The 23292-nt window shown below is 35.1% G+C and overlaps 1 protein-coding gene across 1 annotated transcript in view; it reads right to left on the reverse strand.

Annotated features, from left to right (window-relative positions):
- LOC134844601 (sodium leak channel NALCN-like) overlaps positions 1-23292 on the reverse strand; it is a 135523-nt gene that overhangs the window by 19062 nt on the left and 93169 nt on the right. Inside the window, exons 10-22 of the mRNA XM_063861358.1 lie at positions 22006-22233; positions 21599-21826; positions 21249-21380; positions 16596-16954; positions 15783-16315; positions 15594-15714; positions 12927-13155; positions 12461-12709; positions 11989-12194; positions 8817-8949; positions 7562-7864; positions 4576-4650; positions 3526-3711 (exon numbers count right to left, since the gene is read on the reverse strand). Coding sequence (XP_063717428.1) covers positions 3526-3711; positions 4576-4650; positions 7562-7864; positions 8817-8949; positions 11989-12194; positions 12461-12709; positions 12927-13155; positions 15594-15714; positions 15783-16315; positions 16596-16954; positions 21249-21380; positions 21599-21826; positions 22006-22233 — 2982 coding nt within the window. The remainder of the gene's footprint in view (positions 1-3525; positions 3712-4575; positions 4651-7561; positions 7865-8816; positions 8950-11988; positions 12195-12460; positions 12710-12926; positions 13156-15593; positions 15715-15782; positions 16316-16595; positions 16955-21248; positions 21381-21598; positions 21827-22005; positions 22234-23292) is intronic.

Raw genomic sequence — 23292 nt, forward strand, 5'->3', positions numbered from 1 at the left:
CTGACAGCACTCAATTACAGGGTTCTGAATTACAAATTTTGAAAAGTTTTTCATTCAAGTTTTTTATACACATTTTTAAGAACCATAAAATTTTGTGAAGTTTTATATAAGTTCTTCGAAAAATTTAAAATGAACTAAGAAACGTCACAACTGGGAAACTGAAAGCAATTGAGCAGTCGCATTTGGACGCAAGATTGGCAACTCCTGAGAGTACTCTTACAGTACCCAACTACGTTGGGAAATTCAAATTTTGAGAAACTTCACCTTAAATTTTTGTAAAAAAAGGTATTCACATCTCGAAAACTACCAAAATTTGAGCAGTCTTTTTTAATGGCAATATTTGCAATCTTTCAAAGTGCACAACTACAGGGTTCGGAATTTCACTTTAACTAATTAATTTGTAATTTGAGCTTTCTGAAAATTTCCAAGAAAAAATCACAAAAATCGTCGTATCTCTTAACCAAAAAATGATTTGGGCATTCTTAATTGGAGGCCAAATTTGCATCCCCGAAGATTACTCTGAAAGTCCCCCAACTACAGGTTAAGAAATTCAAACTTTGAAAAAAAAATTTAATTAATTTTCATGAAATTTTTTTTGAAAAAATCACAAAACAACTTCATACCTGGAAAACTACAAGGAATTGAGCAGTCAAACAGGGAGGCAAAACTTGCAACTCCTGAGAGTATCCTGACAGAGCCTCACTACAGAGATGAAAATTTCAAGTTTTGTGAAATTTTTTATACCTAAGTTTTCTGAAAAACTTTGAAAAAAAACCTAAAAACGTCATATCTCGAAAACTACCAGAATTTGAGCAGCCATATTCAGAGGCAAGATTAGCAACCCCTGAGAGTACCCTCACAGATTCCAATAACAGGATTGAGATCTTCAAACTTTTGAAATTTTTTAAAATTTAAGTTTTTTTGAAAATTTCGGAGAAAATCATAAAAAAACGTCATATCTCGAAAACTACAAGGACTTGAGCAAACATATTTGGCGGCAAAATTCGCAACTCCTGAGAGTACCCTGACAGAGTCTCCTTACTGAGATAGTAATTTCAAGTTTTGTGAAATATTTTGTATCTAAATTTTCTGAAAAATTTTGAAAAAAAATCCAAAAAAACGTCATATCTCGAAAACTACAAAGATTTGAGCAGCCATAATCAGAGGCAAGATTCGCAACCCTTAAGAGTACCCTCACAATATCCAACAACAGGATTGAGATATCAATTTTTTTTGGAAATTTTTAAAATCTAAATTTTTGAAGAAAAAAAATCATAAAAAACGTCATATCTCGAAAACTACAAGGATTTGAGAAGTGAGAATTGGAGGCAAGATTCGCAACCCCTGAGAGTAGTCTGACAGCACCCAACTACAGGGTGAGAATTTCAAAAATTTAGAAATTTGTCTATATTAATTTTTCTAGAAACTTTTGAAAAATCTCGAAAATTGCCTATCTCGTAAACTAAAAGGATTTGGTTATTCATATATGGAGGCCAGAATCGCAAAACCTGTGAAAACTCTGACATTATCCTGCTATTTGGTTGCTTATTTCAAACTTGACGAAATAAACATTGAATTTAAACTGGAAAATTGAAGGAAAAAAATCTTAACCATTGCAATATACGATATAGCTTAAACGTGAAAAAATTCTTTTGTTAAACATGCAAAATTAATACGTTGAAGAAGATCAAACATGGCGAGATAGTGAATCCCGTATTTAAATATATTATAGATACTAGATGAAAATTAAAATGTTAGGCGACGGGTAGACAGACAATCAAATTAATTTAAAAAGCAGGTATACAGACAGACTTAATATGACTTCGAAAAAAAAATACTGAGAAATTAATGACCTTGCGAAAAACTAATAGAAAAAATTTCTTAAGCATTGCAATATATGATAGAGCTTAAAAATCAAAAAATTCTTTCGTTAAACATGCAAAATTATTATGCTTAAACATGGGAGATAGCTGTCACTCGCGGTTAAAAATAGTATAGATAGATAGAGCTTGAAAAAATTCTTTCGTTAAACATGCAAAATTATTATGCTTAAACATGGGAGATAGCTGTCACTCACATTTAAATATAGTATAGATATAGATAGATAGATATAGATAGATAGATAGATATAGATAGATAGATAGATTTAGGATGTGTAATTTGATATCTGATTTTATGTACCAGGCGACAATTGGCTTTACAGCTAGCAGATAATAGAAAATTTCATAAGTACTTGCCTTAAAATTGAGATTTAATTGCTAATGCTAGCTGGCATTTCCAATTAGAAAAATAACTGCATATAGAATTTGAACAAGTAAAAATTGAAAACTGCAATAAAAAATGCGAGCTTCATGTTCCTGAAACAATTATGAAAATCACCAACAATTTTGCAATTTATGTTACTGTCATTTGGCAAAATTTTTCTCGCAACCATGAGCGTTGGAAATTTTTGACTACAAAAATTTTTTCGCATAGAGTGTGTATTTGTCACAGAGAATCAGATTCAAAAGTAAACGCCAATTATGACGCATTCGCAGTACCAGTCAATTTGAAAAAAAATATATTACCAACTACAATGCCTCAATTTATAAAGCTGACGCATTTTAACTAGTATACGAAAAAAGTTCATTAAAAACATCCGACCCTGCCCAGGTTCGAACCCTCTTATTTTGTTGCGGGTCTCCTCCCTACCTCTACGCTACAAATCCATGGTAACGTGAAGCTTAAGTGCTATTTGTAGTACAAAACTGCTAGTATCAGGGCGAAGCCCTGAGAATTCTGACTGCCTTTAAGGTTCTATGGAGCAGTATTAACATGAAAAAATAAATGTTGATTAAAACAAAATGATTTTTTTTATTTGAAATTTTTGTGAAAATCATCACCCCACACGCCATATAAAGTACAAAGTGATAAATTTCACTCATAGTAACACATCAATTATGGCAAATAAGCTTCCTTCAACCAATTTGGAACGATTTCTAAGAGGGATCAAATCTCCGCTTACGCGTTAGTAGCGCGAAATATATCGCGCATTAATTTTCCCAAATTGACCAAAATGGCAATTTTTAAACCTCAATAACTTTATGAAAAATGATCACAGGTGAAATATCTTTCCAAATTTAAGCTCAGGACAACAATACTTTTTGAATGAAAAAAAAAAAACTGCGTCAAAAATGGCTATTCAAAAAGTCGAAATTTGTCTGAAGAAAACCACCCCGAGCACAATTATTCCGTTACGAAATTCGGAACAATAATAGTCGGCGTTAGTATCCTTAGCATTGGCTGTAACTAATAAATGGTTATTGATCAAACTGAACACTTTCCAAATGAAATAATTTCATCGCAACAATATTAGTGTCGCAACAATATTTGCAACTTAGGTTGGAAAAAAAGATAGTTCATACTATAACGCAAGCTATGCTTGTGTAAATTACGAAAATTGCGAAGCCTGATTTTAGATTAACCCAAAATAAATGTTGCTCATATTCGATATCTTAAAAGTCTTCAGTAAGTTGGAACATCAACCTGTTTTCCGCAGATGGTGAAAAATCTCAACATGACCACCAGGGTTCCCAGCTCCCAGAATTGCTCAGAATTGACAGCGAACAACACATTCCACAGAAGACCCAAAAAGGTCACGAAGAGGTCGTATCTGTTCCTGAAGCTCTGCCAGTAGCCACGAAAGGACACAGCAACACATTTCATTATGGCCTGAAACCCACCAGGGTCTAATTACTCTTAAACACAGAGGCGAGGCGGATCTTCGCATCACTTGCTTTAGATACACCGGAGTCGTTTACACAATTTCAAAAATTTTATTAAACTGAAGTAGTCCAAATGTTAATATCGTGGGTACTGCAATCAAATCAAGCGTTGATAATCTCGAATTTTGTGTTGATTTAAAAAAAAACGAGTTTTTTTAAACATTGAAGCAAAAAAAGCATCATAAGGAACTTTTGGATAGCCGAGCTTTCCAGCGAAATTCAATGCGAATTATTTACGAATTATAACATCAAAATCGATTTGCAATTTTATATCAATTTTTAAGACAAAGCCAGCTAACAATCTGTGCTCAGAATTACATAGAATTTTCCAGAGGACTACGAAATGACTTGTGGTACTTATTACTAAGTAGTAATTAAGCCAATATAATTTAGGTCGACGCCTATAAAGACGGGAAAAAGGCATTTTAGTCCCACAATTTTCTGAAACAAAACTGAGAACTTAAAATATTGAACCCACCTCTATGCATTCAGAATGCGTGCAGTATTTATACATTTACGACAGCTTGGAAAGAAATGACCCCGAGAAGTTAGTTTGTTTGACACGTTTTTACAGTAAAAAAGTCAAGTACCGGAGATGAAGAATCACAAGCGTAAAAAACTAAAACTCAGAAACTTTCAAATCTTGCAGCCTTTCGAAGCTCTTATCTAGATAGCTTATTGCCTCTGAAAGTCTGCTTTTATGATCCGATCTAAAAATATGCAGTAAATTTGAAAGTCTGCTTTTATGATCCGATCTAAAAATATGCAGTAAATTTGTTTTTCAACCTGCCCTTTTAAAACGGTTACTTACTTCGCCCGCGAAGAGAACATTGAACAGCGCCGACAAAATAGCTAGGTTGATAGCTGCCTCATTCTTGCTTTCCCACTAAAACATAATTAAGAATGATAATATGTTGCTTAAACGCTTGGTTGATGGACAGACTGTCAAAACATCAGACATGGTCGAATGAGGTATTAATTCAAAGCCTTTTCGGTCGTGAGTCTAGCAGCATCGAAAAAATTCCTATGAATTTTCCCGGTGTCGAGAGAATTTGGTTGGAAGTTTTAGACTAATACAGGCCTGATACAAGGGAGAAGCTAGTCACACGCAACTTAGGGCTAGTCAATTATTCTTTGACGTCAAATTATTTGACCTTACTGAGTCAAGCTAAGTAAGGTACATATACACTCTCCAAATCAACCATTTATTTTTTGAAAGTTTAAAATTTTTTTTATTCAAAAATATATAGATTAACACAGAAGCAAAGCTGCGATTCGCAAAAACAAGCAATGAAAATGCAAAAAAGAGCTCTAAACAGGCTAAACAAAGAGAAAAAATAAAAAAACGATTGAAAATACACGTCAAAAAAAAGTTCACACATGTGCTCCAGGACCACTAGTGTAATTTTACTAACACTAGCCACCAATAAAGCAGCTACAGGTTCTATCAAATTGTCAATGCAACGCAGCAAAAATTCTACCAAAAAAAAATAAAAACTGTTTTAATGTTCCGGATTTGAATCTCCGACCTGTTGATTAGGAGTCTCGCGCACTCGCATCTGCGCTACGGTCGCTTGGAAGTAAACTAAACGGCGCAGTTAATACTGGACCTACCTGTTTTAATATTTGCAATCGAAAATGTACTGCTACGAAAATGCATTAAAAAAATGGACTTAACGCTAAACCCCTAAACCCTTTTCTCTGCTTAAGTTTGGGATTTAAAAAAAGATTCCAAAATCGATCAAAAATTTGACTTCTCCTAAATCTATGAATTTTTCTCTTCTAAAGCACGAGAATCTGCTTTCCACGCCCTGATTTTATAATTGAACATTTCCGCACCCTGATTTTATAATTGAACATTTCTACACCCTAATTTTTAGATTGAACCCTTAATATCAGATTATGATAGTAGTTTTCGAGAAGAGTGACGAAATTTCTATCAAAAAAGTAAAAAACTGAAAAACGAATTTTTCCGAAATCCATATCAAGTTTTCTAAAAAAAAACAGTGAGTTGAAAAAAAATTGCGCATGGAATATCTAAGCATCAGTTAGTTTGAATGAACTATCAAACTCAGATTCAGCATGTAGGTTTTTGAAGAAAAAAAAGAATAACTTTCCAAAAAACGGGGGTAAAAGTGCAAAAAAATGGACATTTTCTAAGGCCATATCTTTTTCGAAACGCAGGGCATAGCCGCTTGCGCAGATAACTGATTTTGTTTTCGGTTAAAACCTTAACCTCCAATTTGGCAGGGTAGTTTTCTATCAAAGTCAAAAGTTTAACACAGGCAAAGTTGCACTTCGCATGCACAAGCAAAAACATGATGGATAACGCTACTGGGAAAAACTGAATGAGTAAAACTTTGAGTCTTCAAAAATTCTTAAGTGACGCACGCCAATTATGACGCATGAGCAATATCAGTCAATTAAAAAAAATCAACCAACATGCCTTAATTTATAGAGCAGTCTATCGAGCAGTAAAAACATGAAAAAATTAAATGTAATGAAAAAAATTGAATTGTTTTTTAATTTGAGTTTTTTTTGTGAAAATAATCCCCCCACACGCCATATTAAATACAAAGTGATAAATTTCGCTTCTAGTAACAAATCAGTTATGGCAATTAAGCTTCCTTCAAACAATTCGGAACGATTTCTTTGACGAATTAAATCTCCGCCTACGCGTTAATAGAGCGAAATATATCGCGCGTTAATTCGCCCCAAAATGGCAATTTGTAAACTCCCATAACATAACGAAAAAGGATTACAGGAGAAATATCTTTGCCAATTAAAGCACAGGACAACAAAACTTTTTGAATGATAAAATAATCCCCCAAAAATGGCTAGTTAAAAAGTCGAAATCTGTCTGAAGAAAAAAAACCACCCGAGCACAAATATTCCAATACTTTCGTTACGAAAGACGGAACAATAACAGTCTGTGTTAAAATCCTAGCATTGGCTGTATTTAATTGCTAGTTATTGATCAAAATGAACACTTTCAAAATGAACAGAGACTAAAATGTCAAGAGACAAGCAAATTTTGCAGCCACATATAAGAGAAGCCGGTTTCTCTATTGGTCACATTTTTTTTGAAACAATCGGTACAGTAGTTATTGAGAAAAAATGAAATAGAAAACGAAAAATCCCATACATTTTCATAATACATGTTTTTTTTTCAAACAAGACTTGAACCTAGCCAAAAATAAAGCAGCAACATATGCCATTAAATTGTTTCTGCTTAAATAATCTTAAATATGATAAAATTGAAATATATCAAAAGTGCCATCAAATGAGCACTTTTACTTAGCTTACAAAAAACTCTTCGTAAAAATACACTACGCTTCGCTTCTGTTAAAAATTCTTGGTAAAAATACACTACGCTTGTGTAAAGAATTCTTTGTAATAATACATACTGCTTTGCTTGAGGAGGCAGCAAAAAAATTAACTTAAGTGTCATTTTTTAGGGACCTTTTACTGGAAAAAAGTACGATTTGAATAAACTTATTTCGTTCATTGACTCTTAATTACTCAATACTCAAGAAAGAAGAGTCTCTACAGATATCCATGATTATCAAAAATTTAATTAGAAATCTTTAATCGCAAACCAGATATAACCAATAGTATTGAGAATGCACCTGAAGAGTGGTTTGTTCAGAAGTTCAAAGCAAGCTCGAAAAGTTACGACCCATGAGGAGATTTGAGAGAAAGTCGCGAATTAAAGAATCAGTGCTTTGGGTCTGTTAGTTCGTCGGTACTTCCGTAAAATCAATTTTACATGATTTGGAGGACAACAGTTAACATACCTTAACGCCGAGTAGGGCGCTCTGTGCGACAGCTAAGAAGGCTATGAGCCTCTTTGCTCTCTTGCTCATGATCTGGTCATAGACGTACTGTCTGAACGAGTATCTGTCGCCTGGCCTCGGAGGCAGATGCAGTGGCTGCACTAGCGACAATCTCCTCTTCAAGTCCTCCCACCTTCTCTGGTCTACAGTAAGAAGGGCTCTCCCGTTGTTCTCCTGGAAGTTGGCGATGATGACGCCAACAAACAGAGTCACTCCGATCAGGCAACCGATGAACACAAACACGTGAACAAACAGCCCATTCACCTACAAAGTTAGCCAGTTTTCTCTCTAAATAATTTCTTTTAAATTTGATCTTCTAAATCTAAATCCTGGGCAAAAAATAGGTTAAAGATGCCATGGACCGAACTAGTGCAATTAATAAGCATGATAGCGATAGATTAAACCTAAACTATCTGATATTAGATGTGCATCGTAGCAACAGATTCGATAACTCCCATTGCACCCCGTCTGTCTCTATTTTAGTTAAGTGAAGAAGGGGATCTTGACTGGACTCACATCGCCGGTCTGTTTCATGATGACGTCTCTGATCTCGTACCAGCTCTTGAGTGTTAGTACTTCGAACAGGCACAGCATGGCGGAGAAGATGTTGTCAAAGTTAAAGTTGCGCGGGTTATCCCTGAACAGGTCAGCTGTGAGACTCACTGTTAGCATGAGGAGACTGTAATTACTGTTAGTGAGTAGATAAATAAGCACTGGAAAGAGACCAGTTAGCCAGCAGAAAATACACATTAATATGAAACGCATTACACGCACACAAACCTTTCTTAAGATTCCAAACATTTTTTCAGCAAGAATCCGTAAAAAAATATAATTCCGATTCAAATATTCGGCTATTATTACAATTTTGTTTTCAAGTGGTTTGGAGGAAATGATCAAATCGAGCATGCATATTAAAAATTGGCTGAATCCGAAACGTGACAACATTGAACGATAAAAGACAATCTTAATATTACACAAAACAAACAGTTTCGGGATGATATATAGATTCATCAATAGCTAACTTAACGAAATTATCAAGTACTCGTCAGGAGTCAACAATTAAGGCCAGACACAATGAAACGTCCTAATTGAGAGCTTAAAAGTTAGTGAAAAGTGAAGCAACGCTTTAAGACAGATGCTACGTGATAAGTGAGCGTCCATGATAATTAAGCCACCAAACCACATATCATGGCTATGATTGATGGCCACTACTTACGGGTATGGGAACTGTACTCTCAAAGTCAATGAGATACTCGGCTATTTCTTTGTAGCCCTCCAGCGACAAACACTCGAACAGAGTGAGCATGGCTTGGAATATGTTATCGAAGCCGAAGGTGCGTGGCTTGCTCCTACACACACATAACACCAATGCATTCACTACTACTAACTAACTACTAACATAGCTCAAGCTGACCGAGCTCAGACACATGTACATTCACAATCAGGAGTATCTAATTTCGGTCAAACCCAAATGCCAAAATCAGCCGGAAAAAAGAAAACCGTTCCCAGACATGTTTAGTGAAAAATTTAATGATGAGCCGTAAAGTCCAAAAAAAAATTGCTCCGTACACCCGCACCCGATATGTCTGGGTAAGTTTACCCAAAAAAATTTTTTTATAGACAAAACGGCAAAAATTAGCCCCGAAAGAAAAAAAGATAGCCAACAGAATTGGAATAGACTTGAACTGGAAAACTCCAAAAAAATTATGACCTTAAAACTCTTTGAACTTTAAGAACAATTTATGATTGTCTTTTTTCTGACAACATAAAAATCAATTCGATGAAACTGGATTAACAAATAAACTTTTTTATTTTGCGGTAAAATCTGAAAAATTATATCCACTTTCGAAACTAGAAGTCGATCACGTTTATCGTGACCATGAGAATTTTGCTGATTGATAGTGAAGTTTGCCTTTGATAGCAGGGTTTACACAGAGGAAAAGCTCTCCGCTTCGCAAACACTAGCGAGAAAAGGACAAAAAAGCAGCTCTATAAAGTGAAATGAAACAAAAGGTAAAAATGAGGATCTGAACCGCAAACTACAACTAAGGTATATTCGACAGTCATAATAGAATAAGCATATTGCACAACAGTTTTTTTTTAAAAAAAACAATCACTAGAAAAACAAAATATTGTTACAAAATTCAAAAACAAATGTTGAAAATTTTTCTAACTTTTTCGTTGAATTTGTTTGATATTTTGAAGTTTTGGATTACCAAAATTTCGCTCAAAAATCAAAAAAGTAACCGTACTCGATTGAAAATAAGTTTTCGCGGCTTAAATCAAGCATAAGACAGAGGCGAAATTGCAAAATATGACCGATAAAGTAAAAATATGACCCATAACGATACTGGGAAAAACTGAGTGAGTAAAACTTTAAGTCTGCATACTTTCTTAAGTGACGCACGCCAATTATGAATCTATATAAATGCTTAGTGATGCCAGCCAATTATGACGCATAGCAGTACTAGTCAATTCGAACCCTCTTATTTTGTTAGTTCTCCTTCCCTACCTCTACGCTACAGATTCATGATACCTTGAATCTGAAGAGCTATTTGTAGTATAATAGTCTGTGTTAATATCCTTAGCATTGGCTGTTCTTAATAGCTGGTTATTGATCTCATGTACATACTGCAATAAAAGAACACTTTCAAAATGAACTCTAATATTTGCGACTTAGGTTTAAAAAAAAGAGAGTTCATACTATCACACAAGCTTTGCTTGTGTAAATAAGCTTCTATAAGACTGCTCGCTCACATTTATTCGTTTGAAACTAGAAAATAAAAATCGGTTTTTCTCGACACAGAAAAAAAATTGAAACTTTTAAATGTCGATCGAATCACCACTAAAAGAGCTTTAATATGATATATCACTCAACCCTGTCCGATGACTTTTTGTGGTACCTGATTTTGTGTGGAAAAACAATGAAAAAAATAGAACACACCCGGATAAAAAATTCCTCCCCATTTTCAAAGGTCGGAACAATCAATTCCAAAGCGATGCAGCAAAAGCGGCACCAAATATAAATTAACACAAATTCGCTGGTAACAATTTAGAATATAACAAACTGGGCATCCACACTTTGCATGACTTCAATTCGAAAAATTAAAACCAAATTATGCATATAAACTAAGCATTTCAGAAATATTGCGAGACATTAGCTGAAAAATTTCTGAAAACGAGTTTTTATTTTTGTAATGTTGTTTGAAATTTCGCATTATTCGGTTCAGTTACCGAACGAAAAACGCATCAACTGGTTTAACTTATTACTAATCGAATGTCAAAGTACACATGCTATCAAAAAGCCAAGTGGAACCAAAAATGGCATTAATATTTGCGACTTAGGCTGGAAAAAAGAACAGTCGTACTAATATACTACGTTGGCTAGTGTAAACGAAAGAAATGAACAGAACTTTAAAAGAAGTCAACTTCAGAAGAAATCCTGAAAAAATCATCATTCCGTCCTATATAAGAGACTACACTACGTTCATCGAATCTTAAAAAAAACTAATTAAAATTCTGATTTGTGCCGGAATCAAAACCCCGACCCCGAGATTAAGAATCTCATCTCATAGCATCTCCGCAATGGTCGCTTGATAAGAAGACTAGCATCGAAGACTAGCCACCAAAAAACCAGACACAAAGATATAGTGTTTAATGCAACGACGTAAGCCCGAAAAAAAGCTAAGGCAGCATAAGTAAACGAGATATAATGGCATATTGCCGCAAAAGTACCACCAGACAAATGAGCTTTTATTTGCGACTTGGGTTACAAAAAAGTTGTTGTCGTAATATGACACTACGCTCTGCTAGTGCATTGATTCTTTTTATAACTGATCTTGGTTTGCAATAAACACTGAATCAATCCAACATACTTTGAGCATTTATTTATTTTTTTGATCTTCAATAACATCTCTCATTTCTGGCAACGTCTGGCATAAGGTCATTCCACTAGGTATTAATAGCTTATTCAACAAAAAAATATTCAAGTCGTGCCTTGCTGCTAATGTGGATTCCAAAACCGATACTCACAGAAATAAGGATATGAAAACATATAAAGGTTTTGATGAAAAATAAACAAAAGTTTATGCCACAAATCCAAAGCAAAAAAGTAGAATAAACGAAGCAAAATTACATCGCTTGCAAACTTGAGCTTTATTAAAGTTGGGCATGAATTAAACTTGACAACTGTAACGTCTAAAATAGTCAATTGTACGTGCTCCTGAGATAGTTTTCATAATTACAAAGTTTTGCCAGATGAAATGTTAATAAGAAACCCCAACTTTACGCTTCTTTTCCCAAATAATTTGGCTTCGAAATAAACTATAAGAAAAGTTCGAAGTACTCGATGACCAAGAAGACAAAGGATTTTTTTAAAATTCACATACCACACACGTGGAACCAAAATTGATGGAAGATCTTCGGGCGTTCCGATATGCAGGTACTTTACAACTGCTATCTTCTGCAGATAATTGCCCCTGCACTCATTAAGGTTGCGCACGTTGAGGTCATTGCACCTATATAGCTTGCCTGCCAATGTCTGGACTCCATAGCTGGCGAAGATGAAAATCAGCGCAACCAGGAGAACGGAAACCTGTCAAGTAAATTTGCAACACCAATCACTAAAAGTACGCTCACCGACTAGTACGTAGATAACAAAATATAACGACCTTTTTGCAAGTGATACTGACCAAAGAGAACAAATTTTCAAGAGGTTTCAATTCAAAAGGGAAGATAAATTTTATGTTAAATGCCAGGTAAGGTCCGGAGATTTTTAAAATCTGTTATTTGACAGAGCTGACTTTCTTGTAGTTACATTGAGTTCACCAAAACTAAGAGAGGAAATTGCATAAAACTTACCAAGAAGATCTCCCTGAATCCGCGAACTAGTTCGTACACCACTCTTCGCATGTCAGGAACAAGGGAGAATATTCTCAGAGGTCTCATGCATCTGCCGACCATCAGATACTGAGCAAAAGAGTGAGCGGGAACATCCTCAGGAAGCCAGGCAAGGAACACAAGTCCGTTTAAATAGATTATCATGTCCATGACTCCACCGAAGTCTTTGATGACCGCGTTGGGGGTGAAGAACAAACCGTTGGCCAGCATCTGAAACAAAAGAAAGATTGTATATTCTATCGGCCAAGCCAAGTCAGCTGTTTTAAAAACATTGCTATTTACCTTGTTTAAATATCTATCCTTAACAGGGACTCTATTTCATTGAGTATCGAAATCCGTTCTACTGTTCAGTTTACAAAAAAAACATATTTATCTGAAGTTAAACTGATCTAGGCAACTTTTCCAATATAATAGACGCTGTCTATACCTTGAAAGTGAGTTCGAGTGACATTGCCGTGACAAATATATATTCCGCAACCTGCAGCTCCTCATGTTCCACCACTCGGTGAAAAGGTGTCTCAAACATCATTGAACAACCGGACAAAATCGTTACTAGAATCATCGCCCAGTCAAGATACGGGACAAGAGCTAGAAGATCGAAGAACGGCTGGTATGTTGACCTCTTGATCAGCCCGGTGCGTCTGTCCCTTCCAATTCTATAAGAATACAGACTGAAAATGTATAAAAACGGGAGCAAGCGGACCTTAGCACTATTTATGCTACATTGCAAAAATAGAATGCCTAGCTATCCCACAAAGTATGAGCCGCAAGTCACATAGTCGAAAAAAATTATTTCAATCAAAATTTTCGGCGACAGGACAAGTACTCCATTCCAAAATATCCCATACCAGTATATATCAACGGACACAATATCCCACACCATTATAGCACATGTCAATTAAAGTATCCCATATTTGAATTACGAAAAATTAGAAATCACTCATTTGGTGATATTCATTACCAAAGATTGGTGAGTATCTCAATATCGCAATTGAAATCAGTCTCATTTCAGCTGCCTCAAAAAAATTGAGACGCCATACAGAGTGGTACTAATTGTAAAACAATCAATTACAGGGATTAAATTTGTTTTTCAAACTGCTGACGCAGTCAAATTGAAAAACGAATTCATATCATAACATTCACTTGACTTACAATCAATATAAAACTACTCTTTACGGCAAAAATTAACGAAGCAAAACGCTGCTTATCTTGGGTGAACACATATTCACTAAAAAAACGTGACACAAAACCTATGACTCATTAGCGTTGTGCGAAATGGCGTTCTCATGTCTAAGGACACTTATTCTTTAATCTCAAGGAAATTAAACATTTAAAAGATCTTCTCATCCCGTGAGGCGACAATTCAAAACAGGTGACAATTCGTAGCAGTAGATTAAGCGGGAAACACTGATTCACGCGCAATATTCCACTCGTGCCGGATATAAGCGCAGCGGTGCAAGCGTAATCTACTTGCCAATGTATAGTTCCCGCTGGCTCCAGAAGATAGACCAAATGGCTTCATATATCATGAAAATCGATGCTAAAGGAGAAGTAATTGGCTGACAACAGAGTAATCTTTTGATCGCCCAGCTCTCTTGAATCACTGTATCAAGCTGCGGCACGGCTCATTCGGACAACAAACAGTTGAAAGCTGGCATAACGATGTTGTATTGCTTGTCTAGTGTATCCAACCCTCAATTCACACTTTTTTGAAGAAAAAAATCAATTTGAACTTCAACCACAAATACAAAACTTTGAAAGCAAGCAACAAAGCTAGAAAACCCTTAAAAAAATCGACAACCCAATGACAAATTTCGGATGATCACTAATTCGTATTTAGTGAATTATTTCCAAGCTTTGCTATTTGCACACTCTTAGATTTCAAGTTGTTCAAGCGCCGGCATACTTTTACCAATTTGTCGGCATTTTGATGCATTTTTAAATGATGAACCAAAAAAAATGTATCGTATTTTGTTATCATATATTATACGCTTTGTAGAAGTGCTATGATTTGGAGGAAATGAAAGCCAATCGAACAATAAATTTGGATTTTCTCTCACCCCATCCATCCCTATATCGATTCATTTGCTTTAACCATAATGCCAAACGAGCTTAGAAAGTCAACCCAATGACACGGCTGTCTTTTTGTGGTCCAAAATATCGAAAGACAAAAAATACGGTTTGAAATGAGATTGATGACAAGCGAATTTTCAAGAGCTAGCAATGCTTTGATTCGTTTGTTCAATGCGGCATCTTGCGTGATCCAAGATGCCGCATTGAACTTTGCGTGATCCACTTTGTTCTTGTTTTTGCTGTCAAAACTAGATGTTGATCACGTTTTCCGTGACCTCTACACGTTTGCTGTTCAGTAAAATTTGACTTCCTTTTAACAAAGAAAATGAACTGAACTTTAAAAAAATCAAAGTCAAACCGCGAAAAAGTTAATTTGAGCCTGAAGAAATTTTAAGAATTTTCCTGACAAACAAAACAAAACGAGAAAAAAATCATCACGACCTATATAAGTGTCTGAATTAAGTTCATCGACTTCCTTCTTTAATAAACAAACTTCGAACCCAGGGGCGGATTTAGGGGGGGGGGACGCCCCCCCCCCCTTCAGGGATTCGACCCCCTGCCAACCTAACTTTGAGGGGGAATGCGAACCTGTTTTGAGGGGGAATGAGGCTTTTTTGACCGGTTTTTTCAAAAAATTTCCGGCGGCGCAGAAAATTTGGCCAGAACAGGGTCTTTTTACTGCTTTAGGAGTGCTCGGAAAATCAATTTGGTCGACCTAAAAAAAAAGGTCGTCAAAATTTTCGAAACATTTTTGAAAATCCTTCCCCCCCCCCCTCGAGAAAATCCTAGATCCGCCCCTGTTCGAATCAAAGGGATATTTAAAATGCAAACATGCTCAAATTTGTCCAACTAACGGCACAACTGAGGAGTTGCCCTTTGAAAAAGGTTGTTCACAGGAATAGTCTAGTAGCAGATTGCAATACACTTGCTCTTGCCATCTTAACTATCACAAAATAGGATTTTGTTACTGTTAAACTTTTTCACCATTGATCTTCGAGTTGCGAGAAATCATATAACTCACGGATTATATTGGGCGGTGACAATCATCTGGCAAAACTTCCGCAGTCGACATTCGCGTCCAACCATGAACAAAGGTGTGTCAAATAGAGGATGGTTTTCCCGTAGATTTTCCTCTTTAGCACTCCTGAAATGAAGACAATTCGTATCAAAATGCATTCAACCTCAAAATGGATCAACTGAACTTGATCTTTCCTTTTAATTTCGGCTTGTTGAGTCTTCTCTTGCAGAATCTTTATGTCCAGATCTCTGGTCTTGACGGGAGTAAATGCAGACACATGTCCGTTTTCCTTAGTCTGGTCAACTTTCATCCCCAGTTTGACGGATCCCGACCTTCTGTGCCTACGATCCTGCCTCAAAGCATGCTGTGTCGCAAAGAGCGACGTCCCCGCTGCTGATGATGTGTTACCTCGGTACAACATCCCTAGCCCAGAACCAGAGCCATTGCCTTGTTCATTCAAGCTCTGATAACGAATGCAATCTTTGAGTGCGGCTAGAGCGCGCATTTTGCGCGTGAAGTAATTGGGTTGGTTCTTCGTTAGTTCACGTTTGTCTTCTGTGGCGAGAAGTTTCTTCAATTCTTTGGTCTTGTCTGCCGCTAATGCAGTTGGCTCCTCCCAAGCTTCTTTCAGCCGTGGCTTCATTTGTTCGCTAACTCCCTCAATCAACTTGACCAGTACTTCATTTTCAGTTCCACCAGATATAAAGTTGCGCATGAATGAGTCCCTGAAAACCATGTTCACCAAAAGTTGTACTGAATAAACGTGATTTTAGCAGGGTGTCATCATGTCACCTCTTTTTCCATATTAAATTTGGAACAATCTAATCTCGCAAATGAGCAAAATTAGATTTTTTATTTAACTAAAATAGCTATTCAAAAACTTCGTATTTTTGATTATAGCATAAGAAAAAATGACGCAACTAAGCTTCAGATAACTACTAAGCTTCTGACAATACTCCAAAAATTCGCCAAATAGACGGCAAGTATACAAATTGATGCTTTTACCTGACTTTCGCATCAGACGGGAAGTCTGAGTTCCTCGACAACTTATTCACAGTCACCATCTGAGGTGTATCCGGAAACTTCTCAAACAGAGCCAGTCTCCATGGCAACTTATCCTCCGTTCCCGCTTTGTGTTCTCTAGCCTTCAACTGCTTGATTCTCTTGACGTCTTCATCTAACTCCAGATTGTCCAAAATGACAGCCACAAAGAGACATAAAACGATTAGAGTAGCGAATAAGTGGTAGAACACGAAATATACGGCAACGAAGGGGGCAAACCACTCTCCGCTCTTCCACATGGTAGTGTCCATGACCTCCACCCATCCTTCCTGAGTCAGGATTTGGAACATCGCCATGAATGCCTAAAAAGAAAAACGAAACTATTCTGAAGTGACCACCGCATTTAAACCTGTTATGATGAACGAATTAACTTCTTCACTGCAAGAGGAAACTGCACACAGAGGCTAAAAGGAGCTTCGCAACACTTGCGATGAAAAAAACTCTGAAAAAATGACTTGATAAAATAAGTTGTAAAGTTGAAAAAGATACAGCTACAAAAACTTCGTCGTTGTATAGGAACAAATTCATAAACAGCCTTAAAAGAATTGAAAATCATTTACAGAGCGGCAACAAATTTTGGTAGAAACCTGTTCAGCCGAAAACAAAACTGTTTACTTTTTCCCTCAAAACTGTGCTATAGAAGTTGAGCAAGTCGATTTAACATATCTGTTCAAATTTTTAAGAAAGGGAAAAACGAAAAAAAAACGAAAATCTGACTTGGTAAATTTAAACATAGGCGCTACGCGCAATACACCGAAGGCATAGAAACTGAAGCAAAAACCAAACAACTTGAACAACTAATAATTGAAGAATAACAGTTCTAGAACAAAAAATCGTTCTAATACATGTATACACCAAAATTTTGCTATATCGAGAAAGAGCCTGAAATAACAGTTCTAGAACTAAAAATCGTACTAACACATGTATAGGTTAAATTTTTGATATATCAACGAAGATCATAAAATAACACTTCTAGAACTAAAAATCTTACTAACACATGTATACACCAAAATTTTACTATATTGACAAAGAGCCTGAAATAACAGTTCGTGAGCTAAAAATCGTACGAACACATGTATACACCAAAATTTTGCAATATTGGCAAAGATCATGAAATAACAGTTCGAGAGCTAAAAATCGTACTAACACATGTATACGTCAAATTTTTGCTATATTGACAAAGATCATGGAATAACAGTTCTAGAGCTAAAAATCGTACTAACACATGTATACACCAAAATTTTGCTATATTGACAAAGATCATGAAATAACAGTTCGAGAACTAAAAATCGTAATAACACATGTATACACTAAAATTTTGATATATTGACATAGATCATAAAATAACAGTTCGAGAACTAAAAATGGTACTAACACATGTATACGCTAAAATATTGCTATATTGACGAAGAGCCTGAAATAACAATTCTAGAGCTAAAATCGTACTAACACATGTATACACCAACATTTTGCTATATCGACAAAGAGCCTGAATAAACGTTGTAGAACTAAAAATCTTACTAACACATATATACACCAAAATTTTGCTATATTGACAAAGAGCCTGAAATATTGACAAAGGACCTGAAATAACAATCGTAGAACTAAATGTCGTACTCAACGGAGACTGGTGTTAGATCCACGTGACTGGGAACCGAATTTTGCGACAAACTATTTGTGTGGTTTATTGTCTTCGCCTACTCGCGCTTCGTTCGTGCCCGTTCTGCCTGGTACACTTTCCGATCCATCTTTGACTTTGTTAATTTCTTAACATTACCACAAGTGTTATTTGATAAATTGTCCAGCAGCATAAAATTGGCAGCGGGTGTTGGATACATATCTTTCTTTTCACAAAGAATAACATAAGCACAACCCCAATCAGGGACATGGTGGTGCGATATGGTGCAATCGTTAACGCAAAGGTACTCATGAGCGGTTTTTATGACAGTAAAGTAATGACCGTATTCAAAAGACCCCGTGTGAATAACAGCAGCCTTTACTCCGTAATCACATCCACGAATTTCGATTGTTTCACCAATTGTGACTTCTGCTCTAGAGTGAACGCGATTGCCAGCGACAAACATGTAACGCGCAATCAGCAAAATAACAGTATTTGCAATATGGGTTGGTTCTTTAGTTGTTATTGCCCTTTCTGAGATACACGTGGAATTTGGACATGTTACATTAACGGCTTGGTTGGCGAAGTGATTGACCACAAGCTCCTGCAGAAGTTGACCATTGCGTGGAGGACTTAAAACTAACGCAGAAGTAGTTTCAGGTCTTCTCCATGACACATTACACAGACAACACGTGAAATTATCTGAATACGATATTTCAAAGAAATTCCATTGGCCCTCAGATTTAAATGCATTGATAATTGACAGTAGTACCTCGGAAGCATCGTGCTGATGTCCATAGGTATATGAGAAGCTGTAATTCAAATCAAGATGCTGGAGAATTTTAACTTTGGAAGTAGACGCATTGATGAAAAAGTTTTCTGTGGACAGCATTTGACAAAATATCTCTTTCACAGTTGAAATTAACACGCCACCATGGTCAAATTCAGTAAGTCTACTGAGCCGATCTCTGATGCAAGCGCTTGACAACAAAAGCTGAAGAACAGAATTGAGATAGCAACTGTTGTCATCATTTGCAATGCCCGTGGGTCGAAATGGCTCCATTACATGACTGAAAATAGAAGTAACATAAAATTTAACATTTTGCTTTACGTTATTGAGTCCACGCTCCAACAAATTCTTTTTTGAGAAATACAAAAGCAAATTTGAAAATTAATTACCGGACAGATATAACTATAGATAAATCTTTAAAATAAATAATTTAAAATCATTTTTGATGTAGCTGCAACCCAAAAGCAAGTGGACAAATCTCGTTGGCAGCGTTCCCTGTAAATCGTTGTACGCTAATTGGTGATATACAGATCTTTCTGAAAATATCCTAAACAGAACAATAAATTGAAAATCATTTTTTGCTTTTAACTACATAGCTAAGAAGTAGAACATCAAATTTCACAATCAAACAACAAAGACGCTAACTAAATAAATAAATAAATGAACGAACAAACCAACAAATGAACGAACAAACCAAAAATAAATAAACATAAATAAATAAATGAATAAATAAATACATACATGAATAATAAATAAAAGCAAAACTAAATGAAAGAAAATAATTAAATAAATATAGCAATAAATATCAACGAATAAACAAAACACACCTGATAAATAAATAAACAATAAAAAAATAAATAAATACATAAATAAATAAATACATAAATAAATAAATAAATAAATAAATAAACGCAAAACTGAAATGTACAAATAATTAAATTAACATGAAAAAATATATATCTCATCATGAACAAATAACCAAACAAACAGACCCATAATATAAATAAATGAAAGTAAATGAATTAAATAAATACACATACATAAATAATAAAAGCAAAACTAAATGAAAGAAAGAATAATTAAATAAATATAGAAATAAATATCAACAAGTAAACAAAACACACCTGATAAATAAATAAGCAATAAAAAAATAAATCAATACATAAATAAATAAATACATAAATAAATAAATAAATAAATAAATAAAAGCAAAAGTGAAATGTACAAATAATTAAATAGACATGAAAAAATAACCAAACAAACAGACCCATAATATAAATAAATGAAAATAAATAAATTAAATAAATACACACGCAGAAATAATAAAAGCAAAACTAAATGAAAGAAAGAATAATTAAATAAATAAACAAAACACGTGATAAAAATAAACAAAAATAAATATGTACATACATAAATTATAAATAAATATAAGCAAACTAAACATAATTAAATAAATAGAAGAACAGATAATTAAATAAATAAAGATGAACAAATAAAGAAACAAACATACGCAATCACGTGACATAGCGCGATATAGTCCAGCCCACATGATAATAGATAACTGTGGACGTTATTTGTCGACACTTGACAACAGACAACATTAAAAAAAAAAACCCCGTTACACGATACCATAACACCTTGACTGAAGTCTTCGGTGTAAACAAAACACATACACTACAAGGAAGTAAACCAATCAAATTTCTACCAGATAAACTGGGGTTTCAAAAAAAAGAGCCGACAGAAACTAGGACGAAAACCAGGATCCCATATAAATTTCTAAAAAGATCCCATAAGATTTTTTTTGAAAAAATAATTACAACCTGAAACGCGATTTAGCTAATTACTACCTAAATTATGGTAGTTTTGATCTTACCATTCCTACTAAACTGACCATTCTGTGAACAAGGTAATTTACGGGGAAAAAAGCCAAGTACGTGATTGCAATACCCTTGCTAATCGTAAGGGTAATTATGAGGTTATAGAAATTCCATTCATAGACTGTTTTTGAATTCTTAAGAGCTTATTTATGCACAATTCGATAGGTCAATTAGCATTTAATTACGAGCTAAATGTGTGCCTGAAAAATGAATAACTTAATTAATTTTACTAAACATTTGCACCTCAAGTTTGATATAATTTCGAAGAAACTGAACGCAAAAACCGATTTCAATGATATATTTAGACTGACCTGGATAAAATTCTCGAAGTGCTTCAGATCGTCAATGTGGCAGAACAATTGCAGACTGACTGCCGAAGTCAGAATAAGGGTGCTCATTGTGAACATGATCAAAGTACCCAACTTCTTGGTTGGACCAAAGATCTGAACAAAAAATTACTGGTCTGAATTTAAAAACCAAACGACAGTTCACTACGTAAATTTTAAATTAAAGCAGGCACTTAAAACTCATAATATCCCAAAATTGCGAGGAGAATGATGAATGCGCGCGGAAGAATTTCACAGAGGCTTCGTAAATATATGTGGCCTCATTTATATCATAAAAGCTGTATAGATGATAAGAAAATTGGAAAAGTTCTGACCTTGAACACGAACTCCTCAGTGACCGGAGACATTTTGATGAGTCTGACAACTCTCAACACCTGGAAATAGGTGAACTGACTCTGGTAGAGTGTCGGTGCCAGTCTGATGGTGGAACCAACAGCCACCAGGAATTCGAACTTATGCAGACCTCTCTCAATGTAGGCAGCATAGCCCAGGCAGAATATTTTGAACAGTGCTTCCAAGTCAAACAGCACAGTGAAGAGAATCTAAAAAGCAAAAACGACCTCGACAACGATCTTTTGCTGAGATATCTCATTTAAAGGAATACTGTTTTGAAACTAATCAAAAAGATAACTAAAAAATGATGTGTCCACAATCAAAACATTTGCCGAAAAAGATATGAACCATTTAAAAGCTGGCATTACATTGCAATGTATTAACTCACCTGGCCATAATAAAGTATCTCATTCCAATTTCTGACTTGTTCTTGATTCGCAATAGAGTAATGGGTGCTCGCAGCTAATAGAGCATCGGCCAACACCAGCATCAAAGCAGTGAGGTGGAATGCTGAAGACTGAACTATTCTCATACATATTTCAGGAGCAAGACCTCTTCGTTTGTTCTCGTCCACAGTTACTATTTCCCATGTAGAAGGCCCAGCAGTCGCGAACCTCTGCGAAAAATTACAACTATTGATGGATGATGTTCAAGTAGAACAAAAGGTTCCACCAGTTATTTTATTTAAATATATGCCGCTTTTTGTGCGTACGAAGACGCTAAAACTCAGCATCCAATATTAGAGATGGCTTCGACTCTTTTCAGTTAACTTTGTAAAATGATTCAGATATCCTTTTTTTTTTAATCAATTAACTAAAGCAGGAAAAAAATCGCAGGTAAAACTTCTTTCTCGCGACGTAATTATTGGCTTTTTGCTATATACGCTGTCCTTACGCACTGTTAAAGTCATTTACCAAGCGGCAACAAATTTAGAGTCGAAGCCTGTTGAGCTAAAAACAAACTGTTTTCATAAAAAATTTGTTAAAAATCCTTCAAAAATCAAATTGCCTGAATAACTTGAAGACTTTCCCGTAGTGCAAAAACATAAAGATTGCGAACAAAAATAAGATATTATGAAAAACCAGAACATAGCCAACAGACAGTTGGAAAAAAAGTCAATGACTCCAGTTAACAGAAAAAAATACTGACTTGTTTTCTCAACTTTCTAATTTAAGAAAAAAAACAAATGGCCTTAAAGTTCTTTGAAATTGTAGAACAACTTATGATTTAACCAATTTGAGAAAACTGATTCAATCGGTAAAAGTTTTATTTAGCTGGGAAATCTGATAATTAATTACACTTAGATGTTGATCACGTTTTTCGTGACCTTTAACCTTTCACTGGTCGATAGTTAGTTAGTTTTTTAACATAAGTTAACATAAGTAACACAAGCCCATTCGTTTTTTTAACATAAAACACGTTAAAAACTTGTATAGCAACGTGCTAAATGAAGCTTCAAAAACTAGCAATTAAAACTTAATTAATGCCTTTCCGGCAATAACAGCTACTAGATGGCTTAATTAGTATTAAATTAAAGTATTAAAGAAAGTCAAAAAAAATTTCAAACCGATACTTCTCATTGGATTGAAAATTTTGAAACAGCTACAAAGAAGAGCTTCACAGCACTAAGTCGAAAGAACGATGTTCAATTTAGGGAAAACAACCGCCGGCGTGA

The sequence above is a fragment of the Symsagittifera roscoffensis genome, chromosome 4, assembly GCF_963678635.1.
Source record: "Symsagittifera roscoffensis chromosome 4, txSymRosc1.1, whole genome shotgun sequence".
In the NCBI taxonomy this organism is placed as follows: domain Eukaryota; kingdom Metazoa; phylum Xenacoelomorpha; order Acoela; family Convolutidae; genus Symsagittifera; species Symsagittifera roscoffensis.